At 43.8% G+C, this 26,659-nt stretch overlaps 1 protein-coding gene across 2 annotated transcripts in view; it reads right to left on the bottom strand.

The window, feature by feature from the left end:
* Nucleotides 1-2,871: 2,871 nt before the first annotated feature.
* SLC7A1 (solute carrier family 7 member 1) overlaps nt 2,872-26,659 on the bottom strand; it is a 56,336-nt gene continuing 32,548 nt past the window's right edge. For both annotated transcript variants that reach the window (XM_064504960.1, XM_064504961.1), the window contains 9 exons: nt 24,312-24,486; nt 21,871-21,995; nt 19,986-20,208; nt 18,986-19,125; nt 17,056-17,158; nt 14,671-14,882; nt 14,174-14,322; nt 11,081-11,189; nt 2,872-9,418 (listed from right to left, as the gene is read on the bottom strand). In XM_064504960.1, the coding sequence (XP_064361030.1) occupies nt 9,309-9,418; nt 11,081-11,189; nt 14,174-14,322; nt 14,671-14,882; nt 17,056-17,158; nt 18,986-19,125; nt 19,986-20,208; nt 21,871-21,995; nt 24,312-24,486 (1,346 nt within the window). In that variant the 3' untranslated portion in view covers nt 2,872-9,308. The remainder of the gene's footprint in view (nt 9,419-11,080; nt 11,190-14,173; nt 14,323-14,670; nt 14,883-17,055; nt 17,159-18,985; nt 19,126-19,985; nt 20,209-21,870; nt 21,996-24,311; nt 24,487-26,659) is intronic.

Raw genomic sequence — 26,659 nt, 5'->3', positions numbered from 1 at the left:
TGCCAGCCTCCCCGACCACTCACCAAACCCACCTAGCTCACAAAAGTCTTCCTCGGAAAGAAGGAGCCTGTGAAGTGCCTCATGATGATCGCAGTGGGCTTGCTTGCCTCCTCACTCAACGTGGGCTTCGGGGGGGAGGTGAGGTCTTCCCTTCTTCCTTCGAGCAGTGTCAGAGATCTTCAAGTCAATAAATATTTGCATAAGTGAAATTGGTAATTCAGGCCTTGCATTTCCTGCTGAAATGATTGTTGGTTGTGTATGATTAGCTTGGCAGATGCACAGTGGCAAAGACTTGCTGTGGTGGTTGGAGGAGAAAAGGAAAAACTAACAAATGCAAAATCAGGTATTTTACATCTCTGCACTGATTGTGTTTGTGTCCTGTGGACACGATGAGGATCCTTCTGTACAGTTTCCCACGCAGTAGGAGTGCTGTGGTCCAGTTTATTATGTGGCTAATGATTACAGGAAGAGTTTGTATTATTTCAGTTAGGATGTACAGATAAGTGTAATATATTCCTGATAATAAATACATGCGCACACATATGAGTGGACGCATGCTAACTAGTGTGTCCTGCAGTGTTTTCTGTATATCTGTGCACACATAAACTGAACCAAACAAAAAACAAAGCAAAATCATATTATAATATAGTAAAGACTGAGACTAGACAGCCATTTATCTTCCTGGCAATGGAGCTGGTTGATTGGGTTACCCGATTATGTTTCACATGCTATAAATTAGATCGAAATCGTGTGGATTCAATTTCCCTGGGGTTTATATGTATTAAGCGTGCTTCCCTCACAGTTGAGCCTCCCTTGAGACCAAGAATTGTACCAGGGGGAGGGAATGGGGTTACTCACTTGCAGTCTGTGTAGGCTGGATCCTGCCAGAAGAGTTTGGCACAGAAGTCACACAAGCCCCTTGGTGTCACACACTTACTGCTGCTGCCAAATACCTCTTGTGCAAGTTCAAGGCAGTCACATTTGGATTCTGTCCCTGACAGAATCACTCTTCTGTGTTATCTGGTCGCTGAGGCTGTTCAAAATGGCCATTTCATGTCCCACCTTCTTAATTTGCTGGACTTCAGCCATGTTGGCCAAAATGTTTTCATCAAGGTTGCCATGCTTCAGCATGAAGTAAAGGGAAAATTTCGGCAAGTGTTGCAGACACTTCAGCAGACAAGTGTGGCCCTAGAGCACTGTTCACCACCTTTTGACACTCCCTCTCCATGCCCTGTTTTCCCGTGGAGATCATCTAGTTCTTCAGTCTTTGGCACAGGGGATTAGGAAACGGCCAGGTCCATCCTTTGTCAGGAACATGCCTGATACTGTCCTAGTGAAAGATCTGTGCAGATTTGCTTGAGTAGACACTTACGGATGAATGCTATTTGCTCATGTTCAGTAAAGACCCGCTAGATTTTGGGGGATAAACCTAAATGTGCTAGATGTACTTCAGCCCTGGTGCTTTAAGCACTCTGTCCTGGAAATGGAAAGAGCAAGGATCTCTCCTGATGTTGAACCATTTCTGCTTATCATGCCCATCCCAATGGAGGAGAAGGAGAGTTTTGAGTAAAATGACTGGGACTAGAGGCACAGGGTTTGGGAATGGGGCATGGAAACCCAGGTCACGAGGAAAGACTGGAACGGGGCAGAGAAGGAACAGGTAGGCTAAGAGGCAGACATGGTCAAGCTGCAGGATGCTGGGTGGATAAAACAGGGGAGGTACCAACAAAGCTACCTGTGCAGTGAAGCTGTATTGCCTCAGGCGAGCGTGCGAGCCCTGCGCTGATGGTGGCAGCACAACGGGCCATGTGTTACGATGGCCTCAGCAGAGATGCTTGCTCTTCAGTGCCCAGCGTCGGGACAGGCCCACAGCCCAGGAGAGTCCCACAGCGGGGTAAGGGTCTGGAGCATGCACGGGGCCACAGAGCATGCCACCACCGGAGTGCCACCACCTGCAGCAACCAGGGCGCCTTCCCCAGGCCACAGAGCCCAGGAAGCCCCAGCCATGGCTTTTCACTGGGTCCTGCCCTGCGGTCACACCCTCAGGAGCAGAGGGTCACGCATGGAGCTCCCAGGAGCATCCAGCTTTCCCTGGGGATGGATGCATCATGCAACCTCCTGTGCTGAGCCGTTACACTCTGATCTTTAATTACACAGTCACACACTGATATTTCCACAAGGCTGTTGGCTCATTTAGCACCAACAAAGCCATGTGAAGGACGAGCACTGAGAGGAAAAGGAAACCAGTGTTGATGGGGCCATTGCCTCGCTTGCTGCAGGACGCAGAAAAGCACGCTGCAGGCAACAGCAGTGGTGGCAGGGAATGGACGGGCTTTGCCTCGATTACCTGAACGCTGTCCTGCGGACTTGGACTCTGCCCTGGTAAATCCCACAAGCAGAACTCATTCATTACACAGTACTTATTTGCTGAGACAATCAAATTTTGCAATGCCAGGAGCTAGATCCACATGGAGGCCTGTTGCCTTAATTGCCTCTGCTACACCCAAAATTCCCAGGTGAGCTGCTAACACAGTGCTGAAAATGCCACTTAGGAGTTATTTCACGGACATGTGGAAGGATCAGAGTGATTTAGCTACAGTTCTATCTTGTCACTGCAGTAAATGCTCACCAAACACACCACGGGGGTAAATTCTGACCACTAGGATAACTTTGTAGGCTCATAAACTGCTGCAGACCCCAGCTCAGGCCACATTTCACAAATTATGTATTGTCTCATCTGTCTCAAAAAATGTGGAAGAAGAAAAGAGTTAATGACACAGGACTGAAAAATTCCCCAGAGAAGGTGCTCTCCTATAAAGATTGGGACAGCTGACATGTTCAAACAAGTGGGAAAACAGGCAGGCCAGAAAATGAGGGTAAACAATAGGCATAATTTATTTGAATATCGAGAAAATGTTTTAATGCTGTACCACAAAACTACAAGTGAATTTCCAAATTCAAAAAGCATAGATAAGGGGAGAAGTATTTACAGTGTTGCCAGGATAAGAAGTATCTGCACACCCATGCTGTGCTCTGGGGGCAAGTTTCACATTTTAAAACTTAAGGCTTGCATCGCTACATGAATACAGTAGGAAAAAAAAACCTAAAAGACCAGAAGAAGGATAAAAAAGGATAAAAAATAGATTTGTCTGCAGAACAAGCATTAAAACTATTGATCACACCTGTAAGAAACTCTGAGAAATCATTAGGAAAATAGACCATCAAACAGACAACAGAAAGGTATATATATTTTGCTTAATAATTAAAAAATAAAAAATATACAGACTCTTCCATGGCTTCAGACAGTAAAAATCACTTTACTGAAGAAATGATCCAAACTCACAATAGGTTTGCTAACGCACCAGCTCTAGGTTGTCATCAGTCTTTGTGCTCCTCACGTCAACTGAAGTCGAAAGGCACAACGTAAAGCAAGGTAACTCTTCACTTCACACAGGTCACAGCCGTCCCATCGTCTCGAAAGCAGAAGTTACTACACCAAAAAAATACACTGCACATCCTCGAGAGAAAAAGATGCCTCACTGATTAGAAGTGTGCCATGTTTTAGACTAACCTCACTTCCTGGAGCATGAGCTAGGAGCAAATACCCTGAGAAAGACTGAGGTTTGGATCTGGGTAACAGATATGTTCTTGGATCATCTGGTTTCCAGTTAGGTGTCAGACATCGCACAATGTGTTTATTATCGTACAATCAGCTCTGCATAGGCAGGGGGCTAAGTGAAAACAGCTCTGGAAATGATTGCTTTTTACACGCTCCTTCTTGGCAGACAGAGGCCTGGAAGCATTCCCTGACACATTCCCTTGCGAAGCAGGCTCTGAGCCCTCCTCCATCACAACAGCAATGAAGGTCTCTCTTCCCCTAGCAGGCTGAAAATATGAGTAATGCCAACAGCTATTGACCTTCAAATTCTCATCAGGCCTCATGCTCAGAGAGGAAATACTGTGCACGACACCACCTGGTCATTAGCATTTCATTAAAAACCTCATCATCTTGGTAAAACAGACTCCACCCTATCCTCATGGAGAGCTCTTGGTTCATCCACACTCCGACTCAGATTAGTAGATTTGTGTTACATGAACAACGCACACAAGTATGCAGTATTTAAGCGCCATTCTGCTTCGCAGGGGGTGAGGCAGGCTTTGCCCAAGTGCTCCCGCGTGGGAGCACCCATCCGCACCCAGCTCCCTGCCAGCAGAGCTACAGGCAGCATGGGGAGGACTGGTGAACACAGGCTGAAGCCTCTCCCATGGCCAGGATGGGCATCTCCCTTGCATGCATCCCGGTCCCTCGCTTGGGACCTTCATGTAAGGCATATGTCCTACCTGTGGGCTTTCTGGTGGGGTGCCCACCAGCTAGCCCTGCTGCCAAGGGGACACCCTGCTAGGGCACAGTGGCACATGAGGGGGACCTGCCACATGTTCTGGCCTCAGTGGAATAAAGAAATGGAACCTGCCCATAAACTCATGTCTAGCAGACAAGCTCACGGTGTTGAAAGGGTATCCAAAGACTAAGAAGCAAGGATGGTTTTTGTGCAAGAGGCAACAGGCACTCTTTAAAAGGCAGCAGTGTTGAGATGCACGTAGGCAGGGCACAGACTGTAGGGCAACCTCTTGCTACAGAAATAGCATTACTCGCCCCACCTCCCTTCAAAACACGTTCCCGACGCCTGAAAGACCAGCATGATCGTTTATTCATTTGGACAGATGATAACAATGCTCATTTGTAAGTGTTTTTCTTGGGGCAGAAATTCTTGTTCTAGCAGAAATTCAAGAAATCCCACTGGAATTGATGAATATATAAAACGCAATCACTAGAGAAGCTGATTTTACAAAATACAAACATAATATTCCACAATATTGCTTTCTGTTCTCTGAGTTAAGAGGAAAGGAAAGAAGTCAGCTCCCTACATGTGTGAAGCAGCCAGCGATAGGCACCCTCTGTACTCTGCGAATAAAGGTTTGTTTTCATCTGTGTTGGGCAAATGGTAGAAGTGCCAAGGGAAAGCACCACCAGTGGAAACTTTACCCTTCCAAAACCCTGGCTATAAACAATAACTAGAACTGCAGAGCACTTCTGCCATGCGTGGCGCCAGTCTTTTAAGTATCAAAAAGTGTTTTTGTGAGAGGTTAAGCCCTCTCCCCCTGTGTGACCGATGGGAAATGTCTACGCTGGCAGGCCCTAAGCAGGCTCTGAGCCCCATGCTCAAGGCTGCCAGCAGTGCCAAGGACAGGGCTCCCTACTGAAGAGCAGCCCAACCCCGCCACATCTGCTGCTTTCAACACCCTGCTGAAAGCAAGGAGGAACCACAGAGGACGGCAAATGCCGAACATAGAATAGCTTGGTGCCCAAACAGGAAGAAAGCGGGGGGCAACAAAAAGCAAAATGAAGATGAAACCCAGGTGGTAACGATTTTCAGCGACCAATTTCAAAAAATGGAAGTTATAAACAAATAAAAGCTAATAATTTTTATGCAAAACAATTACTTTGGGGGGAAAAAAAGGCTGTTTTGATCGCAATTGTCCTTTGAGAAAGGCTGACTGACTACATACTACTGATCTGCTACATCACTGCCTGCTGCAGTGAGGGAGCTCACCCAGCCGCACCACTGCCACCACCACCTGCGAGGCACTGGCAATTCTTATGACCCTGTCTACGGAGACCTGCTCTCGAGACCTCCTTTCACATTAGCACACTGCATTTAACCAAATTCAGTAAAATCAAGGTCAGTCCTTCGGGACAGAACTTGCCCTTAAAAGATCAGACAGGCCATTTTTACTACATCTCTCAACTTTGACAGCGAGGGATATATTCTTGCACTAAGCATTCCAGAAAAGGCATCACTTCTCTAGTCCTACCTCTTCATATATTGAAATGCTTTGCATCTGTACAAAATATTCTTAGAATAATAAAGCAAAATAATTATGAAACTATTTACAAAGAAAAGCTTAAATGAATGAAGGCATATTGTTCACAAAAGCAAGATTATAGCAGCATTTGCATGTGTTCAAAGATACCTGGCTCGATCTATGTCACATGCAGACATCAGCAGGGAGGCAAAGGACACAGTAAAAAAAAAAAATCACCCATTCAGCAAAGTCCTAGAAAGAGGTGGTCAGATTCTGCCTTTCAGCTTACAAAATGTACAAGCAAGGGGCAGATGCAGCCATGAGGAGGACGGGGAAGGAGCCTGGAGCTGCAGCTGTGTCATACTCATGTTCTCCTCTCTGGGGCAAGTCACACAGAGAGGAGGACAGGATGTCCCCACAGCCAGCTCAGTAAGGGGGAAGCAGGTACACAGAGAGCTAGGGAGAGATCTGTACTTCCCTGTCACAGGGTGCACAGGGTTGTGGACTCTCTCCAGCTTCTTGTATCTGGTGAGGAGCAATAAGGTTGTGGAAATCATGATGGAGGAGTGAGAGATGGGGCTAAAGAGCCTTGACCCCAGTAGTACATTTGCAGCTGGTAGCTTTGGGATTGGTACAGGTAAGGGCACATTTAAATACAAAATTTGGTGAAAGATTTTCCTATGAACTTTCTCAGAGAAAAGGAAACTGAAGGAAAATGATCCCCATCAAGACTTTCCTGTTCTTCTAAGTGTTGCCATTAAATGCCACAAAAGCTGAAATAAAGTCACAGAAGAGAAACACCAGAACAGATCCCTAAGTAGACAATAAAAATAATTTAACATTTATAAAAAAGATTACATACAGCAAGAAATCTGCATATTTTTAAATAATTTTCTTTGGAAATACACTTCCAGTCAGAATTCACCTCCTTCAAATCTTCATGCTGAATGTGGTAATTGCTCAGAAGCTGGTACCTCAGGTGGAGAAAAACATCCCTACATTTTTGGTACAATGGGAAACTTCCCTTTTGAGTTTTTATTTTTTCCCCTCCCACTACATCTTCAGTGCTTTTCAGAAGGCTGTGGAGTGTGATGAGTTTGTGTTTAGAAAAGTAGACCTCAACCTAGTGGGTTTCAGTTTTGATATTCTCTCCCTGCTTGAATAAGACTTCATATAGGCACAGGGAAAAAAGGCTTGGCAGACACTGAAGATCCAGTGTTTGGTGCAGACCATGATTTTCATTTTGCATATGGAACTGCAGTCGAAAAGTGCATTGGAAATGCATACACAAAGCAATGCACACATTACTTAATTCCATCAAATTCCAACCCTGGGAAGAAAATCCTCCCAGTTTAGTTAAAAAAAGGGCAAGATCATCAGTGGGTAGCAGGGCTGTAAGTCTCTCTTGGAAAGAGAGATGCAAGAGAGATGGTCCACGGTCAGGCTGTAGAATCTGGGAGATCTGGTTCCTGTTTCTGCTGCACCAGATTCCCCGAAAGACCTCAGCCAACTCATTCAGGAGTCTATTCTGCAGCTCTGCATCTATATGATAGGGGAAAGAGCACTTCCCTTCTTCAGAGGAGAGCTATACTGACAAATACAGTAAAGATTACCAGGTATTCAGAGGCAGTAGTGTGGAGGACAGCTAGGAAAGACAGCATCCACTCAGGTAGGGAGAGGGGATTTCTGCAATATCTGTTTGGGATATATTTTTCAGTACAAGTTAAAGCATGAATTTAAATGTGTGCCATTACATGGGTATAACCCACCACTGTGATGCTTCAAAAAGCCTGTTTTAGAGTTGCTTATTTGGCTGGGGAAGGACATTAGAGAGAATTAAAAAACCTTTCAGCTCATAACAAAATCAAGGCTACATCTGCATTGCTGACTCAACATGGACCCCTGTCTCATGCTCTGAATTTCCCACCTTTCATGACAGCCAAGCTCTGGAGCATAACCAAGCGCCAAGCCTAGCCATGATCCTGTCCCAGTGGAGTAGAGCACCCCTCAGCCTCACACAGTATCACATGCCTCATACTTGAGCACATTTTATTGATCTTTGTGGGTAGAAAGCACACAGACCAGGGAGCTCAGCTGAGCCCCACTGAGGCTCATGCTCCAAGTAAGATCACAGACAAAGTCAGTAATCTGCTTCCAGAGATGATCTCCAGTGCCACAAACAAAACTTGTCTCAGCAAGCCAGACTTTACAGTTTAGCAGTATTTTTTAGGGCAGGAGGTTACAAACTCTACTGGCATCACTGGGAAGGAGTCACTGTATAGCCTCATGCCCTCCACCTGGGAGAGGGGGTAGAAGTTGTGAGACTCTAGGATTCCGTTCACAAGAGGATTTCAAGGAGCCTGAGAATCTTTTTGTGCATCTCTTTCTAGGATATGATTCACCTACTGATGCCAAACCAAATTCTCAAGGCCAAATATCTTCTTATTTCAAGTGGCCTGCACTGGTGGCAAATTCTACTGATTTCAGACGAAATGGATGCATGGAAAGGAAAATAGGGCCCCACCTGTTTTCAGACCTGGGCTCAAAAGCACTTCTGCTAGCCACCCCCCCATTTCAGTCACGGTATTGACAAGTTTTGACATGAAGAGGTAGGAAGGCTCTTTGGAGACACCGGTTCTATTAAAACCATTCAAGTACTTGCACCAAATAGTTTTATGACTAAACCTGTAAACCCCTCTGCTGAGTGTACAGTTAGCAGAAACACTGTTCTGCATTACCTGCACATTTGCAAATGGCCATTCACCTGACAAGGAGCAACCACAACCCTCCCAACATTTCACAGCAGCAGTGCGCTGTAAGGAATATGAGTACTTAATTAGTTAAAAAAAGTTAAATACAATAAAACCATGAAACCTGATACTTTAAAGAATGTAAATCTTGCAGATGCTTTCTTAACTAGGTGAAAGCGTATGTTTGGTGAGAGCCTTTTTTGTGTGTACACATGTGGTACAGCTCACATCAGGTGAAGTAACCAGTTGATCTAAGCATGACACTAGCATTGCAAGAGCCGCTCCATTTATAATCAAGTAGAGTATCTGTGGGGAGGTAATTCACAGGGCTACTGAAAGAAGGACCTTTGTGAGGCCTGGTTTCATAGCAGCATTTAAGGTTAACTGGCACACAGAAGCAGTTTTCTTTCCATACATTGCAAAAAAACAAGAGAGGGAGGAAGGGAAGCGCGTAGCCCCAGATTAGCTGACAGTGTTGTCGGGAGTATGCCAGAGGTGTGGCTTTTTCTTTGTGATCCCTTTTAACTGTGCTACTAAGCAAATTGCAAGCTGTAGCAACAAGGCTGGGGATTCCCACCTTAATGCTTCATTATTTCTGCATTACTTACTAACCAGATGAAACACTTCAGGTTCCTCAAACAAAGCTTCCTTCACTGCAGCGATTCCCCAGTTGCCCTTAAGCCAAACAGGCAGTCATTTGCAGCTGTCTGAACCAGTGTCCGTATTTCTCTCTGTATCTGCTGAGGCCGAATATGTGGCTTCCACGCTGTGCCATATTCCATAGGTAAAGTAGATGATAAAGCCTGTGGAAGCCATGGGGAAAGAGCAACATTAGATCTATAAGGAAACACAAACCACTATTCACACCTACAGATACAGGTTACACCACAGCTAAATCAAGCTATCCTGATGGCTAGCTTGCAGCAGACAACTACTATCTTCCTCAGAAAAGAAAAAAGCCATTAAAACAAGACATCATTCTTTAAAAGATGATCTAGCCCTGCCTCAAACATAATAGATAAACCAGGGCTGATTACAGGATAAACTCATGCTTTTGAATGAGTCCATCCAATGCTTTGCCTTCTACATAGAGCCTTCTCTCTCCATTTGTGTTGTTAGCCTCTGCTGCAGTAAAAAACGCCCGCAACTGATGCTAATCTTACATAACCATTTTTATCACAATAAATTCTGCCTTCTCCATGTGACTATTTGGAATATCCTGGGACAGAACTGAGCTCCTCCAGTTTGAAAAGCACCAGCCACACCACTTGGAGGGCAGTTCAAGTTCAGCAAACAAGGAATGCTGTACAGCCCCTTGTGCAATGACTGAGCAGTTCTCATTCCACTAAGGAAACAAAGTAGTACACACCACATTTATGTGGTTAAACACACACATACACATACGCATTTCCTTACTACTTCTTCTCAGAACTCAGATGCTGTCCATCAAGAAGAATATAATCTAGATTTTAATCGAGATGAAAAAACTGGCAGTTTAAAAAAAAAAAAAAAAAGCAAAAGCCCAAACCCAAGACTATTCATTTGCATACCCTGCTCCTTGGCTTACAGCCATTCTATTGCTCTGCCTTTTAACATAGATTTCTCTCAAGATGACACATATCTAACATGTCTCCTTCTTCATGTTGTCAGGTTTTGATATTCAAAGGGCAATACCTTGAAATTAAGTATACTGAGGATTTTACAAGTTAGAGAGACAAATGTCCTGCCAACCCAGGAGGTTTACACAGGAGTTTTGAGTTTTGGGTGAATCTCTGTCTGCCACTGCATAAGGCAATGGTTTTTTTATCCTTGGGATGTCCTCAGACCAAGACACCTTGGGAAAGTGTTAACATTCATAGGTAAATTTACTGGAATGAGGAAGGGAAGCGGACTACTATAAAAACAGGACATAGGCAAAAAGGAAGCTACTTGGAGTATGCCTTGACCAGGTTCAGAGCAAAGAAACAGGCAGCCACTTTGGGCAGCCATCCCTGATTCTTAGCTCTTTGATCCTCCAAGTCTCTCTACCATTAAAGATAGAAGCTATAAAGTAGTATCCTAATATAAAATAATATCCTAATAAAGTCCTTGAAGCCTTACAGATCACCAGAAAGTGATCAGGCAATCACAGACCCATGCCACATACTGGTTAAGATCTTTATCTTCCCATAAAAATGGTGAAAAAGGATAGCATTTGCTTCATTTTTATATAGCTGCAAAGGAAGCCATTATGGGAACAGCGCACAAGATGGTTCATGGGTAGTTTTGTGCTCCTAAAGGTTTCCTGACCCTTAAATCTAACACAAAGCTTGAGATACACTGCCTGAATGGCTTCAATAAAGTCAATATGATTACCCAAGGATGACGAGAGTGCAGAATCCCTCCCTAGAATGCTACAGTAAATCTATGGTTAATAAATTCAAACAACTTGGAATATATGTATTTTTTTTCTCTCTTAAACTCACCAATGAGCATCCAGACTGCAAATCGTATCCATGTCCCTATATCTAGTTGCATCATGAGGTAAACATTCACGAAAATACTCACAATAGGAAGAAGAGGCAAAAGAGGTACCTGAAAGAAAGAAAGAGGGATAAATTACATCCATAGGACAGATTAATAGACAGGCAAGAACATCACTTCCCTTGTAAATGGAAAGTGATACCTGTTAACAACTCTTCGGCTGCCAGATCCTAGAAAAGGCAAGGTTAGATCAAAATGCAGGATGTGAGACTGATGTGAAAAAAGCCTGCTGCACTCCATTTTAAGAACAGTTCTGCTTGTTTTGTGGTCTGAAAGGCAGCAACAGGCAAACTTAACCTGGAATTCTGTGGGGGGAAGGAGAGAAAGAGGAAAACCAAGGACAACATCATGACGAGCACCTATTCAGGAAGAGAAGAGGGCAAGGGGGAACTGTCAGAAGGACTTGAGGAACTTCATCCAGCAAGTCCCAGGGTAATTAAGCAATACACATACCATCCAGCAAGTTACTAGATTGTGGGGGTACCTTTTTTACTTCCTGAGCTGCAAAACGTAACTCAAGGGGCTTCTATTTTAGCTTCAGTTCTATTCAGTAGGGAAAAAATTATTTGGGGATCTGAAGGCAGAAGGCAATTTGGGTGAAATTATCACAAAACACTACCCTCTACCACTTCAAAGAAGCAAAGAAATGAATACAGCGGAAAAATCAACTTGAAAAACTCTGCAGTTGCCAACAAATTCAAGGTATCAGTAGGTAAAGGCTATAGCAGGAATGCTAACATAAAAAGGAGTTGACAATTCAAACAGACAGCAGTAAAAGTACAACTGAAAAGCATCCCAGAGCTACAGGAAATATAGAAAATATACAGAAAATAGAGTAAGAGACCAGTACAGCAGTATCAAAAGTACTTTAGTGATCTGAGAAGCAAACAGTGATTCAGTAAAGCCTAAATGCAAAAATCAGAACATAAGAAATAGCACAGGCATGTAGAGACAAAATGAGAAATAACAAACTATAACTAGGCAGAACTAGAACAGGCTGTAATAGAAAAGTCTGTGAATATGGTGGAACTAGGAGGAAAATGAAGGAAATTCCCTTCACTCATAAGGGAAAAGAAGATTTACAAAAAGAAACAGTCTGAAATGTTGTAAGCCTGTTTTAGTTCAAGCTTCACAAAAAACGTTTATGGTGGCCAGTTGCTCAATACAACCATAATCAGAGAAGAGGATTGGCACAAAGATTAGAAAACGGAAGAATATTTTCCTAAATTAGACCTTGTCAAGTCAGTAGGGAAAAATGAAATTTCCCTAGGGGAGTGAGGTATGTAGCTAGAGATTGCCGAAGTGATCTTTGGGCCAATTATAAGCATCTCTGAGAGCTTTTGGTGGGCCAGTAAGGTCTCCAGGTACTGGAGAAGGAAGACAAATTACCTATTAAAAAGAGATATAGAAAAACAACTGGGGAACAAACCAGTCAGCCCTGGATTCCCAGAGAGAATTTCAAGAAAAATTACTAAACAGTCAGACTGTAAATGTCTAAAGAACAACAAGGATATAAGAAACAGCCACTGTAGATTCACCAGTGACAGGTCTGATTTTTTTTTCTTTGACAGGGTAGTGGCTGAGGAACAAAAAGGAGGTAAAATATGCTGAGTCTAAGGCAAAGAGAACTTCTCAGAAGCAAGTTCAGCAAATACAGTCTAGATGACTGTTCCTGAATTTTCTGCTCCTGGCCACTTCTATTTCCACTTCTGGGATTATAAACCCAAGATGGGCTGCAAACACTAATCCGGGAAACTCTGGTTGGATTAAAGCATTAAAATCGGAGCATGTGATGAAAAACTATAATTGAAGAGCAGTCAAAATGAGAACAGTTTGAAGGACAGGACTAGAATTCAAAATGTTCTTGATAAAATGGAAAAATAGCCTGAAATCAATATGGTAAAATAAGACTTGCCAGATTATACTGAAAAAAAATGTGTTTGTTCAATAAAGAAAGGATTGTGGGCTGGGACAGAGGAGGAAAATGATAAAGTTATTTATACTTGAAGGCTATTAAAGAGAGAATGGTCATCCTTTGTCCTATAGCTAACAGTAGGACATGAAAATATCAGCTAAACATGCATCATGGAAATTTAGACTATTTAGCTATTGGGAAAAGCTTGCTAGCTATATGGACAATGAAGCTATACTGGAAATGTGAAAGGGACAAGCACTGGTATATCTGCTATCAGAGGTTTTAAAGAAGAAATTGGACATTCCTTTCAGAATGATCTAAGTATAGGCCATTTACTAGAGCTAGCGGATGAATTACATGGCACCTTTGAGCTGGTACCCCTTTGATCTTAACACCCAAGCTTGTTTCTTTGATTCGCTCTTCTTTTGTATCCATGATCTGGCATGGCCCTTCATGGCCTTTCCTCCAGTCTGTATCTTCCATGTCCTAGAACTAGCTGCTTTCAAAAGCACTGTCCTGCCCTTCTGCTCTGGTCACATCCCTGCACCACATTGTCCCCTTCTAGTTTCTGCTGGACTCCAGTGCCATTCACATTTCAGTGCTCCTCTCTCCCCAAGTCCTCTAATATCACCTCTGTCCTGACCACATGTGTTTTTCCTTCCCAATTCCATGCTAACCTGTCAGCTAATCCCTTCAGTCTCTCTTTCTGCACTGAATCTGCTTCTGTCCATGGGGTACTGCTTGCCACAGTGCTTCTTATGCTGTGCTGTGCTTTGCAGAGAAGCAAAGAGCACGGAAGATCTCTCACCCTCTCAAGTACTGCACTGACATTTGAGATTAGACCCCAAGAGGAAACCACACTCGGAGATTCAGTTTGGCTCTGGTAGGGCATCCCTTTATGTCAACGAGCACAGACGCTGAGAGGTTGCAGCCATGCTAGCTGGACAGCTCAAACCATCAGATACACTGGCAGACCTACACAGAAAAGTTTATGTCAGACTCATGTTCTCAGTAGGTCAACTTGGACAAGTCCCTCGTTCTGATACAGGCCAACATACACTTCCTCCTCCAACCAGCTCCCAAACAGCAATCTTCTAGCCACAGCTCCCAGGACACTCACCTTAAAGGAGAGCTTAGTTTTGCTTTCAGGCTGTTTCCATATAATAAAGCTGACAATAAGAACAAGGATTGCAGCAATAATCCATACAGTCTTTATCAGAATGCTTGGCTCAAGGGAAGTCAAGATACAGCTACCCACGATAAGGAAACCTGTAAACAGACACCAAAACTTACCAATTCTTTTTTTAGGAAGAGGAAAAACCCAAACCACAAGTAGGCAAAGCAAAATCTGAAAGCTCGGGAAACAAATAGCAAACCAAGAAAATGCTAACTGTAAGAGATACGCCCTTCCCCCCATACACCCCCACACCCCTATCTATGCATTTTTTTTCAATTCAGAAATTTAATGTTAGATCTTTTGTTACCTTGGCCCTTATAGGAGTTCATCAAACTTGCAAATAACCAGTAACAAGCCAGAAAGTGAGCCTTCCCTTAACAGTGAGTCCAAGGGCCTACCAGCTGGTTCACTGCCCCAGAGCTGTACTGCCCAGTGCTTACCAATGATGAAGGTTGAGACATTCACCACATAGCCAGAGAATCTGGAAGGGTCTGAGTTTGGGGGACACAGTATGGCTTTGAGGGAACACTTCTCCTCTTCCTCTGGCAGAAATCCAGCCTGAGATTCACTCGTGCTTACAGACTCATTGTTATCTGTCTCCTCTGTTGTTCTAGCCATCTGGTATGCCAAAATAGGCTGCTCTGGCTGATACCTAGGAAAAGGGAAATGAAACAAAGAAGCTGTTGCACTGGCACAGGGTACTGCTCATTTAAAAGCCACACAGATAACCATGACTGCTCTCCAGATCACTACAGTTTCAGAATAGGCATGCACCCCTTCTGTTTCAGGGGAAAATCTGAGGAATACTGTGGCCACTATGTAAGCAAATATGGTCCACTATTATCGCCTAGAACTTGGCTGTAATTTCATAACTGTTTTAAACTGGACAACCTACTCTTTCATAAACCATATGACTAATATGACCCACACATGGTTGGGTAACAGTAGCGAGGACTGGAGAAGAAAATGGCAGGGGGATGGTCCTTTTCAGGCTGTCTTTTTATCTCTGGTAGTTCAGCTATTGTGTTTTGGGGTGAAAAGGCAGTTGAACTAACAGCTCAGCACATATCACACCCTGGCAGCTGCTGATCACACCACAAAGTGCTATTCCTGGTGCTCAATGCTTCTCCATTCTAGTTTCTTTTATTAATTTGTCTGCTGCCCCACTGGGAATGAAGAGGTGAAGCAAGAACTGTAATTTTTTCGTTGCATGGGTAGACAGCACCTCATTCAAGAGGGCCCTGATGCGCAGACAGATTTGTAAAGAAAAAACACTCTTCCAACCTTAAACACCTTTTAAAGGAGGTTTTGACTGTGGCTCTCTGCCACAAGCCTGCATAAAGGAAAGGGTCACTACAAAAGGCCCCTTAAAATGGCTTCTGAGGGGATGCACTTGCAACAAGGGCGTTTGTGAAATGTTGTGAATTGTGAAATGTTGTGAAATCTTTGGTCCAGCCACAGCAGGGTGTTAGTGACAGCACCTAGCACCTTAGGCAACAGTTAAACAGCTGTTTCATCAGGCAGCCAACTAGGAAGGCAAATTAGCTGTCCTGGCCACTATGAGGCAGGCTGTCTCAAATGGAAACCTATGACAGGGGAAAGGCTGAGCCCTGGTGACTAATCCACTGCATGCCATATGATAGACACAACAGCTTGCAAAAACAAATTAAGAAGCCATTTACGGCTTTATGGAGAAGCGGGGGCTGGGAAAACAGATGAAATGTAACAAGGGCAAGGAAAAATCCTCAAACTCTGTGCACTGAGGCAGGATGGACAACACAGGCACAGAGCAAAGGAAATACAGCAGGCCCTTCACTAGCTGACATTTTTAGTTCCATGCATTTGCTGCAAGCAGGTAAAAGGCCTCCAGTAGGCTTTGAATAAATCATTGAACATGTAAAGGTATTTTTCAGTAACATAATTTTCAAAATTCAATGTTCATGGGTAGAGTGCTGTCAGCCGCGAGGTGCCAAGCCATTAAGAGACTCAATTTTCAGCTTACATTACGGAAGGTATGGGAGTTCAGCACTTGTAAAAGACATGCGTTAAGGCACTGATCCTGCAAACACATACTCAACTTTCCTACTGCTGCTAGACTTTATTACTACTAGCTTACTTCCTAAGGCTGCAGCAGTTCACTTGGGTCTGTGTGCAAGAGGGGTCTTTGCCAACTTACTCTAGGGTGTAGAACCAAGCAGGACAAAGGCAAGCTCAGGAACCACACAGCCCTGTTTTGCTCCAATACAGAGATCACAGCAGCTAAGCTCCCACACTCGCACCTTCTCACAAAAGGGACCCAGGAAAGGGGAACTCCCACAGATTTAACTGTGAGCAAGGTCTGTTCTTTGAAAACCTAGAAGCAGCCAGGCCTCCAAGGACCCTCTACCCTGCTGCTCTCTACAGTTCTTTCCCTCTCCTTTCGTAGCAGCATCGTACAGACAGAAGCATCCCTCACCAGCCTTTTCCCTTGACTCCTCTTTCAAAAGGCAATACAGCCTGAGACTATAGCCCCAGTGTGGATCAAGGGCAATGATGATGCAGGCACCTAGAGCACCCTTTTCTCACCCCTGCCCATAGGTACATCTTCTAGGAGGCTCAAGGTTTTGACCACTGCAGAGGTGGACCAAGGCAAAACCAAGTTCAGAGGACTCCCTCACAGATCCAATTAGCACATTGCCCCATGAAGTTAAAGAAACAAGCCCTCCACATGCTTAGCTGGAGATATTCACAGTTTTACTGAGCCTACAGAAACTATGAGGGCATCTGACTGCCTTGGGTGAATTTTTGTCTCTGTGGTACAAGAGGGGCTATTTCTTCATCCATACCTCAGTACCAATACGCAGGCTGCCACCAAGGAATAAGCCAGGAGAGTCCCGATAGACATGAGATCCACAAGATCTTTCAAGTCAAACAGAAAGGCCATAACAGCTGTGGGAGGAGAAGAAGGTGAAAGAGGAAAGAAAAATCAGTAACACTATGGAATATTCACATTTCAGGAGTGTTAAAAACAACGCAGCCAAAGTGTGACTGTTGCTCAGGATTCAGCAAGGAGCTTGAGCCATTCCATAAAGCATGACTCAGTGCTTGAATACCAAAGGCCTTGTAACGCTCTGAGCCTTACAGGCTGTCACAGCATAGCCTCACTAACTGAAACTGAAAAAAGGAAGAAAACTGAAAAAGGAAGCATTTATTACAACAAAAGCCAGACTGTTTTTCTTAAATGGGTGTGCTGAAGCAGGGGCATCCTATAACGCACCCATTACAGAAGCCAGACTGGGGCTATACTCATGTCACCTAACTATTGGCAATTAACCAGCATCTAAGTTGAAGCCTCAATGCCTGAGTCTCCCTGTGCAGCACCCCTCAAACCAGAATTATCTCCTGAAAGTACCCATTCAGCCCTGCACAAACTATAGCAAGCACATATGACAGGCAGGCACCTCATGCTGGTGTCTCAGTTCAGCTGGGATGAATCCAGCCTTGTGCACACAAGGGGGCATCAAAGGCATTCTGAAGTAACAAGCCTCTTCATGGGGCTTTCCAAATGAAGCTATAGAGGACCTTCCCCTATAGATTGTCATGCTTACGCACCCTCACTAGGCAACTGTCTGTTTATTGTATAGACCTTTGACAAAGGCCTTTAAAAGAAAAAACAGGTCAACAGAGGACAGACACTATAGTCTGATATTCAAGTAACTTAACACTGTGACACCATTGGCCGCCATATTAGAGGGCAGGGATTTCAAAGCCTGACCCACTCTCTCCTCAGTGCACTGCCTTGAACTCAACAACCAAAACACCATCTAAGACCCACTGTCAAGTGCTTCCCAGGCCTGTAACAACACACTTTGGTCTCATGCTCTACAGACCACTCTGAGGTGATCTGAAGTGACTGCAAACTAAGTTTTTTACTTTATCTGGTTCTTTATTCCCCAGTCTTGATTCAAGGCTCCCTGAAGAGAAGAGGTGTCAGAGAAGTAGCTGTGTAAAACTCAGCAGGGCCCAGGTTGCTCCTGCAGGAGGCCAAAATGTTTCGCAAGAGCTTAGAACCCAACATGACAATCTGGCAACCACTCCTCAAACACAGCACATCCTTACGCCAGTGGCTTATCCCAGATTTAAAGCACCAGTAAAGAGAAAGCAGCAATACTGTTCTGTTTGCTTATTATTTGGATGAAGGGGGTGGCTGTGAGGAGAAGAAGGTAAGTTGCTCTTCTTCGTTATCTGAGAAGCTTAATTCCCATATTCTTGTGGAGTGCAAGAGGGAAGGGGAGGACAAGAATGCTACCAGCTGTGACTAACTGATTAACAAATGCCTATGCCACAGGGCCCATCTGCCTGTCGCTGGCTGTTCTAGCATCTTCTGCCAAGCAACTACCTGCAGGCTGTACACGGTGTCTTCAGCCAAGCCAGGCCAACAGCCCCAAGGATCCTGGGGCACAGCTGGCTGCCAACTGCAGGGGGTTAATTATTTTTAAAGCCGGCAGAGCACACAAGGAGTGGATGAAGGCAACTCTTGGTGTGAAACAGGATGTCAGCAATGGGCTTGGAGAAGGAGGTATGGACACGCAGAGAGCTATTCACGCTCATCTAGGCCCTGCACTCGCAGGCCTAGGACAGCCAAGACATTTTCTGTTAAGTCATGCAGTGGAGTACAGCAGTTTAGTAAGTGGGCTAGAGTAAGGCAGATCTGCCTGCCCCTATAACAATTTACATTTCCTTTCTACTCATTCATGTAAATCTTTTGTATCTTACCTGCAATAGCCCCTGATGTCACTGTTGCAATTATTGGAGTTTTTCTCTTCTCACTGACTTTAGCCAAAAATTTAAAGAGAAGTCCGTCTTCTGCCATAGCATAAATTATTCGAGGCATCGGAAACATGGAGCCAAGGAGACTAAGAACACAGAGGGAGAAATAATCTACTCATATTACCTCATGCTGAGCACAGGCACACAAAAGAAAGCATGTTTATGGCAGTACAAACACCGAACAGGTGGCTTTCATTCACTTCAGCTTCTCCTTCAAGCACTCCCTACAAACACCCATGCTGCTGATAGCTGACAACTGAGGTGCAGGTTTGTCATTCTGGATACCTAAACCTAGCCATGGGGCATGGAAACAGCCTGATTTTATGGCAAAATAACCATAACCTCTCTGAGCCTCTATGAGCTGCTTGCCTACTTAAATAGGTCTAAGCTGTTCTGAAGCAATAGGTCTCAAAAGTACAAGAGAACTATATATATATTCTGCCTCCAGCCTGTCCTGCCTCCCATCCAGATGGCTGTCATGCAGGCAACCTGCAGAAAGACTGCCCAGGATATGGTAATCCCCATACACTCCAGAAGATGCACCCTGCAGTACCTGATACAGGTCTTCTTTCTACCCAGCAGGCCAGGATGTCTTCCAGGCAGACTGTGCTTGCACTCTAAAACTGCCTCCATGACTTAGTCATTGAACCCAGACTTATATTCAAGAGATGTACCTGCTTGGTTTGCTCCTAGGATGGGATTTTCTGAAGTGATAGTGGCCATGCACATCTCTGCAATCTATCAGAGGATGAAACCCCTCTGAAGTCAACAGGTCAGAATTTCATCCCTGGCCTCAATTCCTCTGCTAATAATGCAATACGGAGCTGGAGAAATGAATGAAGGCAGGGAAGCTGGGCAAGAACTGAGCCCTAACATACACCATTTTAAAAAGGAGCTGGAGATGCACATTTTTCTTGAGAAATATACAAGAAGAGCAGTGTCTTACCTTGTCGAAAGCGCACACAATGAACCAACAGCCACTGCGTAATTGGCTCCATCCCAACCTACATATTTAAAGGCATTGGGTAAAGGGCTATTTGTATCCAGCTGATAGTAAGGCATCATGAGCGTGAGGGCAGCTGACACACCAAAATAAGCGACAAAGCAGATGAGCAGAGATGCCACGATGCCGATGGGAATGGCCTTCTGAGGGTTTTTTACCTCTTCACCTACAACAAAGAAACTGAAGTATCAGGTAAAAGACAACAAAGAACTTCATCCCAATCTAACACATTCTAGCTGAGGCTTTCAAAGGCTCTGTGGGCAGTGAGGCTGCAGTTCGCCTGTGTAGAGTTCCATACTGACAATGGCCTTAAGAAGCCACTTCACATACATCGCCCCGGCTGTTTGCTCCTACTTCTGTTGCTCCTGTCACTTCTTCTGAGATAAACATTGGTGGAGGCCTTGTAAACTCAGTCTGGACTAAAAGCAGTTCTTACTCCAAAAAAGGTTATTTTTATTTCCAATTATTCCTGCTATCCGACTGACAGTGTGGTCCCAAAAACAGTTCAGTAGTCACAACTGATGGAACAACAAATTATCATGCAGCTGAGGGGCAAACACTGGGGTGAGAATTTAAGTTAGCATCTCCACCAAAGCTGTGAAATTGTGCAATCAGCACCGTAGATGTCCAGTTTCAGGGAAAATCAGAGTCTGCACAGTACCTTACAATCATACGGATCTTTGAAAATCCCTCTTAAAAAGAGGACCTCCGTTTTTTATGGAGAATTTTGGACAACCAAGCTGGGATGAATGTGGAAAAAAGCCACACCATCAAAATTCAGGCACTGATTAGTTAAGAAACAGTTCTGAGCAACCCCCTCCTCCAGAGCTGTTCTGCTCTCAAAGCCAAGAGCTTCTGATCTTTACCATTTCAGAAGGATGAACCCATAAGGAGGGAGGAGCTAGACCCCATGTTGACCCCATAACTACACCCCATAAATCAAAAGGATGTGGATATATTTCTCTTCCAGGGAGAAGCCCCAGGGCTAGTCAGAGTAATGGAGCCAGAGTTTCTCAAACTTCTTGGAACAAGCAGCAGTATTGGGTTATCTGTCTCTGTGATGATCTCCTCCTCCGTCTGGTCTGGCTTTGAAGCAACTCAGTTCTTGATGAATGGGAAAGTAAGGAGACTCCTTCCCTTCTCCAGGGAACTGAGATTATTCTAAGCCAGGAGAAATGAGCCACTGCTGAAGGCTGCTCTCCCAGGAGGAAACCTCTGAACCCTTGGAGATCCTCAGTCTGAGGAACTGCTTTAACTTGCAAAGTCCACCTTATAGACTTCCTCTTTCTCTGGCTCTTTAAATACTCCAAGCCAGGTGGAACGCCTTCAGCTGGAGGCACTTAAACATCCTACTCCAGAATAACCTGTTGATTAAAGCATCATCTGGAGTTAGAGGTTCAAACTCAGCCAGTCATATGAGGCATCTGAACATGGGTTTTCCCAGGTATCTAACTGGTAAAACAGGCCATGTCTTCTGGGGAGTCTGACTGGTTTAGTGTCATCAGTAAAAACCCATGGAATTGGGCCCTGTAGGCAAAGTAGGAGGGAGAAAGCTCTTTTCATAGGTTATAAGGTCTAGCTGCTTGCTACAGCAGCTGTAAGTCAAAACTAGCTAGAAGTCAGGCACCAAGGGACTTGTGACATATTCAGCACTGTGAGAATAAGTAGCCAGCTGAGTCAAAAACCTATTTGGGGCTGAGGTTCAGAGGGATAATGAATGCAGTGTCCTGAATTACCCATTATCCAATGTTACCCTGTGCAACATTATTCAAAGCCAGTCTGTCAGCAAACAGGTTCATAACTGGAATGAAGATATCCTCCCTCTTACCTGTGGTGGCAATGCAGTCAAATCCCACGAAAGCATAAAAACACGTGGCTGCCCCTGAGAGGACTCCATTCAATCCATAGGGCATAAACCCTCCAACACCATAAAGTTTTTCTCCCTGTGTTTGACTAAAAGGCATGGCACTTGGTTAGAAGACATATTGCCGAGCTGGGAACAAGAAGACTACTCACACAGCTCATAGCAAAATCCAAAGCTGGAGTTCAGAGGAGTATTTTCTCCTCTTCACACAGCCAGCAGACAAGTATCAGGCAAAATGCTAGGCCCTATCCATTACCAAAATTTGGACTCGCCTACAACAGCCTGGGGAGTGCATTTGAAAAAAAAAAGTTCATGGTTTATGCCCATCGCCCACTTTTTCCAGGATAAAAATGTTTTGGCTAAGACAGGGAGAAAATAATGAAAATTAAAGTACCTTTCCTAATATTATCATGTGCATGCATATATATGCATTTACACATGTTCATTATAACAAAGCTTTTAAAAAAGCACAGCATGCAATTCTGAAAAATGAAGACAGAGAGATTTAAACCATATGTTTTTCACTTAAAATGGACTCAGGTAAAGTGTACATAAGTACACATCAGAGAGCAATGCAGGATGCTGTGACTGTCTAAAAATCACTCAATTCTGAATTTTGAACCTCAAAATTCTCTATGACAAGCTCATATCCAAACCCTGCCTTCAAGCCTGACGGAGGAGAGGAGCCTGCATCCCTGGTAGGGGCACAATCTCTTAAATATGCTCAGACCATACCTAAAGCACAGCATTAACATTAAGTTCATGAAACACACTTAATGTAATAGCTTATCTCCAGAAACATGAAATGGTGGCAGCAAGGACAACAGACAGAAAAGCATCATTCGTAGACAATAATAAGCAGGAAAAATCTTTTTCCTGAGTACTGAGGATGAGAAATATGGGGGCAGGGGAGTCCTGAATGTCAGAAAAAAACAATATACTCTTACATTTCAAAACATGACATTACTCTTCATCCAAACATGACAAAAATACATCCCATTTGTGTGTGCAGGCAGAATTGCAAAATACTATGTAATTTCATTAACTTAATCTATTAATAAGGCAGGCAAATGCCTTGCTGTCCTAGACCTGATCCAAAGTTCATTAAAGTTAACAGGCAGGCTCCTACTGATTTCAGTGTACTCTGGATCATGTGCCTCCTTTGAGTCACATGTGTATAAAATACCATGTAGTTCAAGGAATTTTGGTCACTCAAAATTCAAGAAAAAGAAAAATTCAATTAAATAAATGTAAATCCTAGATCTGCAAGCCTTATCAGGTAGAAGGCCCTCAACTCTCTTGGCTGTAGGAGTTCAGCTGACATGTATATGAAAACTCGCCTGTTATTTGTAGAAATAGCACAGACAATCCAAATGTGGATTACTCTGGAAACAATGATAACGTACAATAAATCCCTAGACACATTTTACAAAAACAACAAGTGCTATGGGTGAGAGTGTTACAGTTACACTGGGATGCTCTTGCACTAATTGGTAATTGCACAAGAATAGCACTAGGGAAGGACGAGAGATTTTTCCTACAAAAGCAATTTATTTGCAGGGAAAAAGTTCATAGCAGGCTGAATTTTGCAGAGGCTCAGTAAGTGGCTTGTTTGTATCCAAACCAAACTGACCCATGAAACATGCGTGAATCTCTCCAGCTAGTGCCAAACTGTGCTTCCTTGCAGGCCAGCACAAAGGGTTTAGGTAGCAAGCCAGGACTGAATGGAGGTACATGGAGACATTTAAAAGCCAGAGCAAACAGTCTGTTGCACAGTCTCCAGCAAAAATGAACAGCCCTGCATCACTGGCAACCCTTCTAAGCGCTTTAATTTTGGCCTTATGCAGGAAGAGAGGATTTTGGACGAGCAACAAAATGTCATTAAAAATGGATTTCTGATAAGCTTGCTGCAATGCACTAAAATAATCTGCAACTTGCCTTCCATTTTACTGAGGCATTTAGGACAAAGTCTCCAAAAGGTACAATGGTGCCTTGAGGATCTTGCCCAAGTTCCAAAGGATAGAGACAGCTATACTTGGCAATGGTTTAAGATAGGCACCAGAGCCAGCACAGTGCAGCCTTGAGTATCAGGTTATATAAAAAGCTTTTTTTTTCTCAAAATTATATGCCATATTAGTCATGACATTGGAAATGGTCACTCATCCAGCAGGACCTACATTCAGACTATATAACTCCTTTCGGCTTCCCCTCATCAGCCTAGCCTGCTTTCAGCAAACTCCCACTGAAACCCACCTTGTCCCCCAGGGAAGTGAAGGTGAAGAAGGGAGCAGTCCCCTTCACTGATATTCTGAAGAGTTTTGAGGGAATCACTGAGCAAACCACCCTATAAACTTGCCATTGAAAATGCATCAATTTTAGAGCTGAGAAGAAAAGGTCCAACATACTTGTCTCCGTAAATGCTGTGGCTGATGTTGTACATGTCCTGTTCAGTCAGCTGCCAGTTTTTAATAGATCCTTTCACGAAGCCTGATACCATGACAAAGCCGAGGACGAGAATGTTGATGCAGGTGAACACTTTGTTCACCAGGGCAGATTCCTTCACTCCAAAAATTAAAAGCCCTAGGAAAAACGGCAAACAGGCAGTCAGGTATTTCTCCATCAGCAGCATGCACAGGGGGGCCATAAAGATAATCCAGTTACATACAGGACAGCTCACTTCCTGAAAACAGTACAGCTGCATTAATGCTGTGCTCTGCCCACATTAATACACCTTGTCTCCCCACAAAGCCAACTAGCCCAAGTTAGGGCCAGGGGGCTTAAGCATAAATTCACCAGTAAGGAGGATGGGGGCTCCAAACCACACATTACTACTGCCTGACCTAACACACCTTCACACGCAGCACTTCCATTTAGCATCTGCCCCAGGTAAAGTGCTTTGCTAGTACAATTATGCTGCTTCCAGCAGTTTTAGCCCTAGCTGGGTCACCTCACCGCACTACACTGCCATCTACGCAGAGCCACAACTCCATCCAGAGACCACAACTAAAACAGACTCAGGGCCCTGGAGGAAACATTGCAAGTGGTTTTTCATGAAGGAACATTGTCTTAGAGGTCTTCGCTAAATGCAGAAGTTACAAAAAACTTTCAGGAGCAGGGGAAAATGTGATGCCATCCCAGCAGGGATGAAATCCAGCAGGTCAGCTACTTCCAGTGCTTAAAACATGGAAGAAAGTGGCATTTAGGAATCCTGCTCCCATTTAAATCAGTGGGATTTTTGCCAGTGACCTCAGTGAGAGCAGGAATTCAGCCTGTCATCTTAAGGATGTCCATGTGGAGAACAGTACATCTACAGGCACTGGCAACCAACAGCTTGTTGAGGCATAGCTCAGCTTCTCAGAACAACAAAGTGGTAATTCAAATTTGCTCCTCCGGTGCCTGGTTTTCAAGAACCTTTAATCTAAATTGAATGAGACAGCTGAGAGAGAAAAAAAAAATCACAAAAGCCTACAAGAGGAGAGTAGCACCACACGCTGCCTGGACTGCTCACCCAAGGCACTTCACAGAGAGGGGAGAGTCCTGTGCACTCACAAAGCTCCTTCTTTTAAAATAAGGAAATAGGCTGAGACAGTAACATAAGGGAGGCATCTAATAAAGAACTGCACCTGACCAGAAGAACGTGTAAGGCACCTAGCAGAAATCAGGAACTCAAGACAGCTCAAGCAGAAGCTAGCTTATATTTAGAAGTAAAGTTGCTCATTCAGAGTCTTTTCATGGAAAAGAAGGGTTTGTATTTTTTATTAACTTCCAGGGAGTTTGTTCTACGCGAGGGAATAAAACCATCAGTAATCAGTACCATTTTACTCTTGAGAAGTGCTAAGATGAGGAGTCCTAAATTGTGTAAATAGTATCTTAGCTGAAAGACTAAATTCTAATCTGAAACTCGAGCAACTCCTATTATATGTAGATGAACAAAGAAGAAAATCTTCTTTCACGTTCAGATATAGCCTTGAATTTGGGAGACTTCAAGAGTCCTAGGTGCAGTCCTAAATCCCCATTCAAACCCAGATGGCAAAGCACCACTTGCTTATGAAGCCTGTCCTTATGAGTACAGGCCATGCTGTGAGATGTCAATCCTGATCAGAGCAGAAATGTCAGGATAACCTTGGTGCTGGTAACATTGTAGCTTCTGCCTTCTGGGAACCACAAAGGTGCATGAAGAGTATAATTTTTAAAATTTGCTTAAATTTGGCAGTGTTTTGCAAGATGTAGTTGGAGTAGAGGTAAAGGTTCAGAAGGGTTTTAAATTTACAAATGTTAAAAACTTTTTCCCAATTCTGATCCAAAGCATTGGCACATTTTTAGAAAAAAAAAAAAGAGGACCTGCTTGTCTTCCACGCATTTATGTAAGTCCTGCATTCACTGCTGCAAACTAAAGCCCATACACGTTTCCATGTTTGACATTAAAAAAGCAGTACATGAGGTTGTTACTGAGTCCCATCCTTCTTCTCTCACTTTCCTGGCCTAAGGCATTGAAAACTGGCAGATTATCAAAATGGGAATAAGTACAACAGAGCAGCAGAACCCAATTCTTGTGCAATAGGATTTGGAGGATTTGGGAGAAGAGCAAGGACCAAATTTCCATACCTGATTGAGGGCAACAAGTCACCTTTTCCTTCCTTCTTTCCTTATATGAAATTTGATTAAACATTTTAGAATTGCCTCACAAAAATATCTAGAATACTCCCCTCTAATTAAAAAGTTTGTAAACAGTATACACCCAGTGCTAACTCCA

The sequence above is a fragment of the Dromaius novaehollandiae genome, chromosome 1 (assembly GCF_036370855.1).
Source record: "Dromaius novaehollandiae isolate bDroNov1 chromosome 1, bDroNov1.hap1, whole genome shotgun sequence".
Taxonomy (NCBI): domain Eukaryota; kingdom Metazoa; phylum Chordata; class Aves; order Casuariiformes; family Dromaiidae; genus Dromaius; species Dromaius novaehollandiae.
This window is presented reverse-complemented; position numbering and strand designations above follow the sequence as displayed.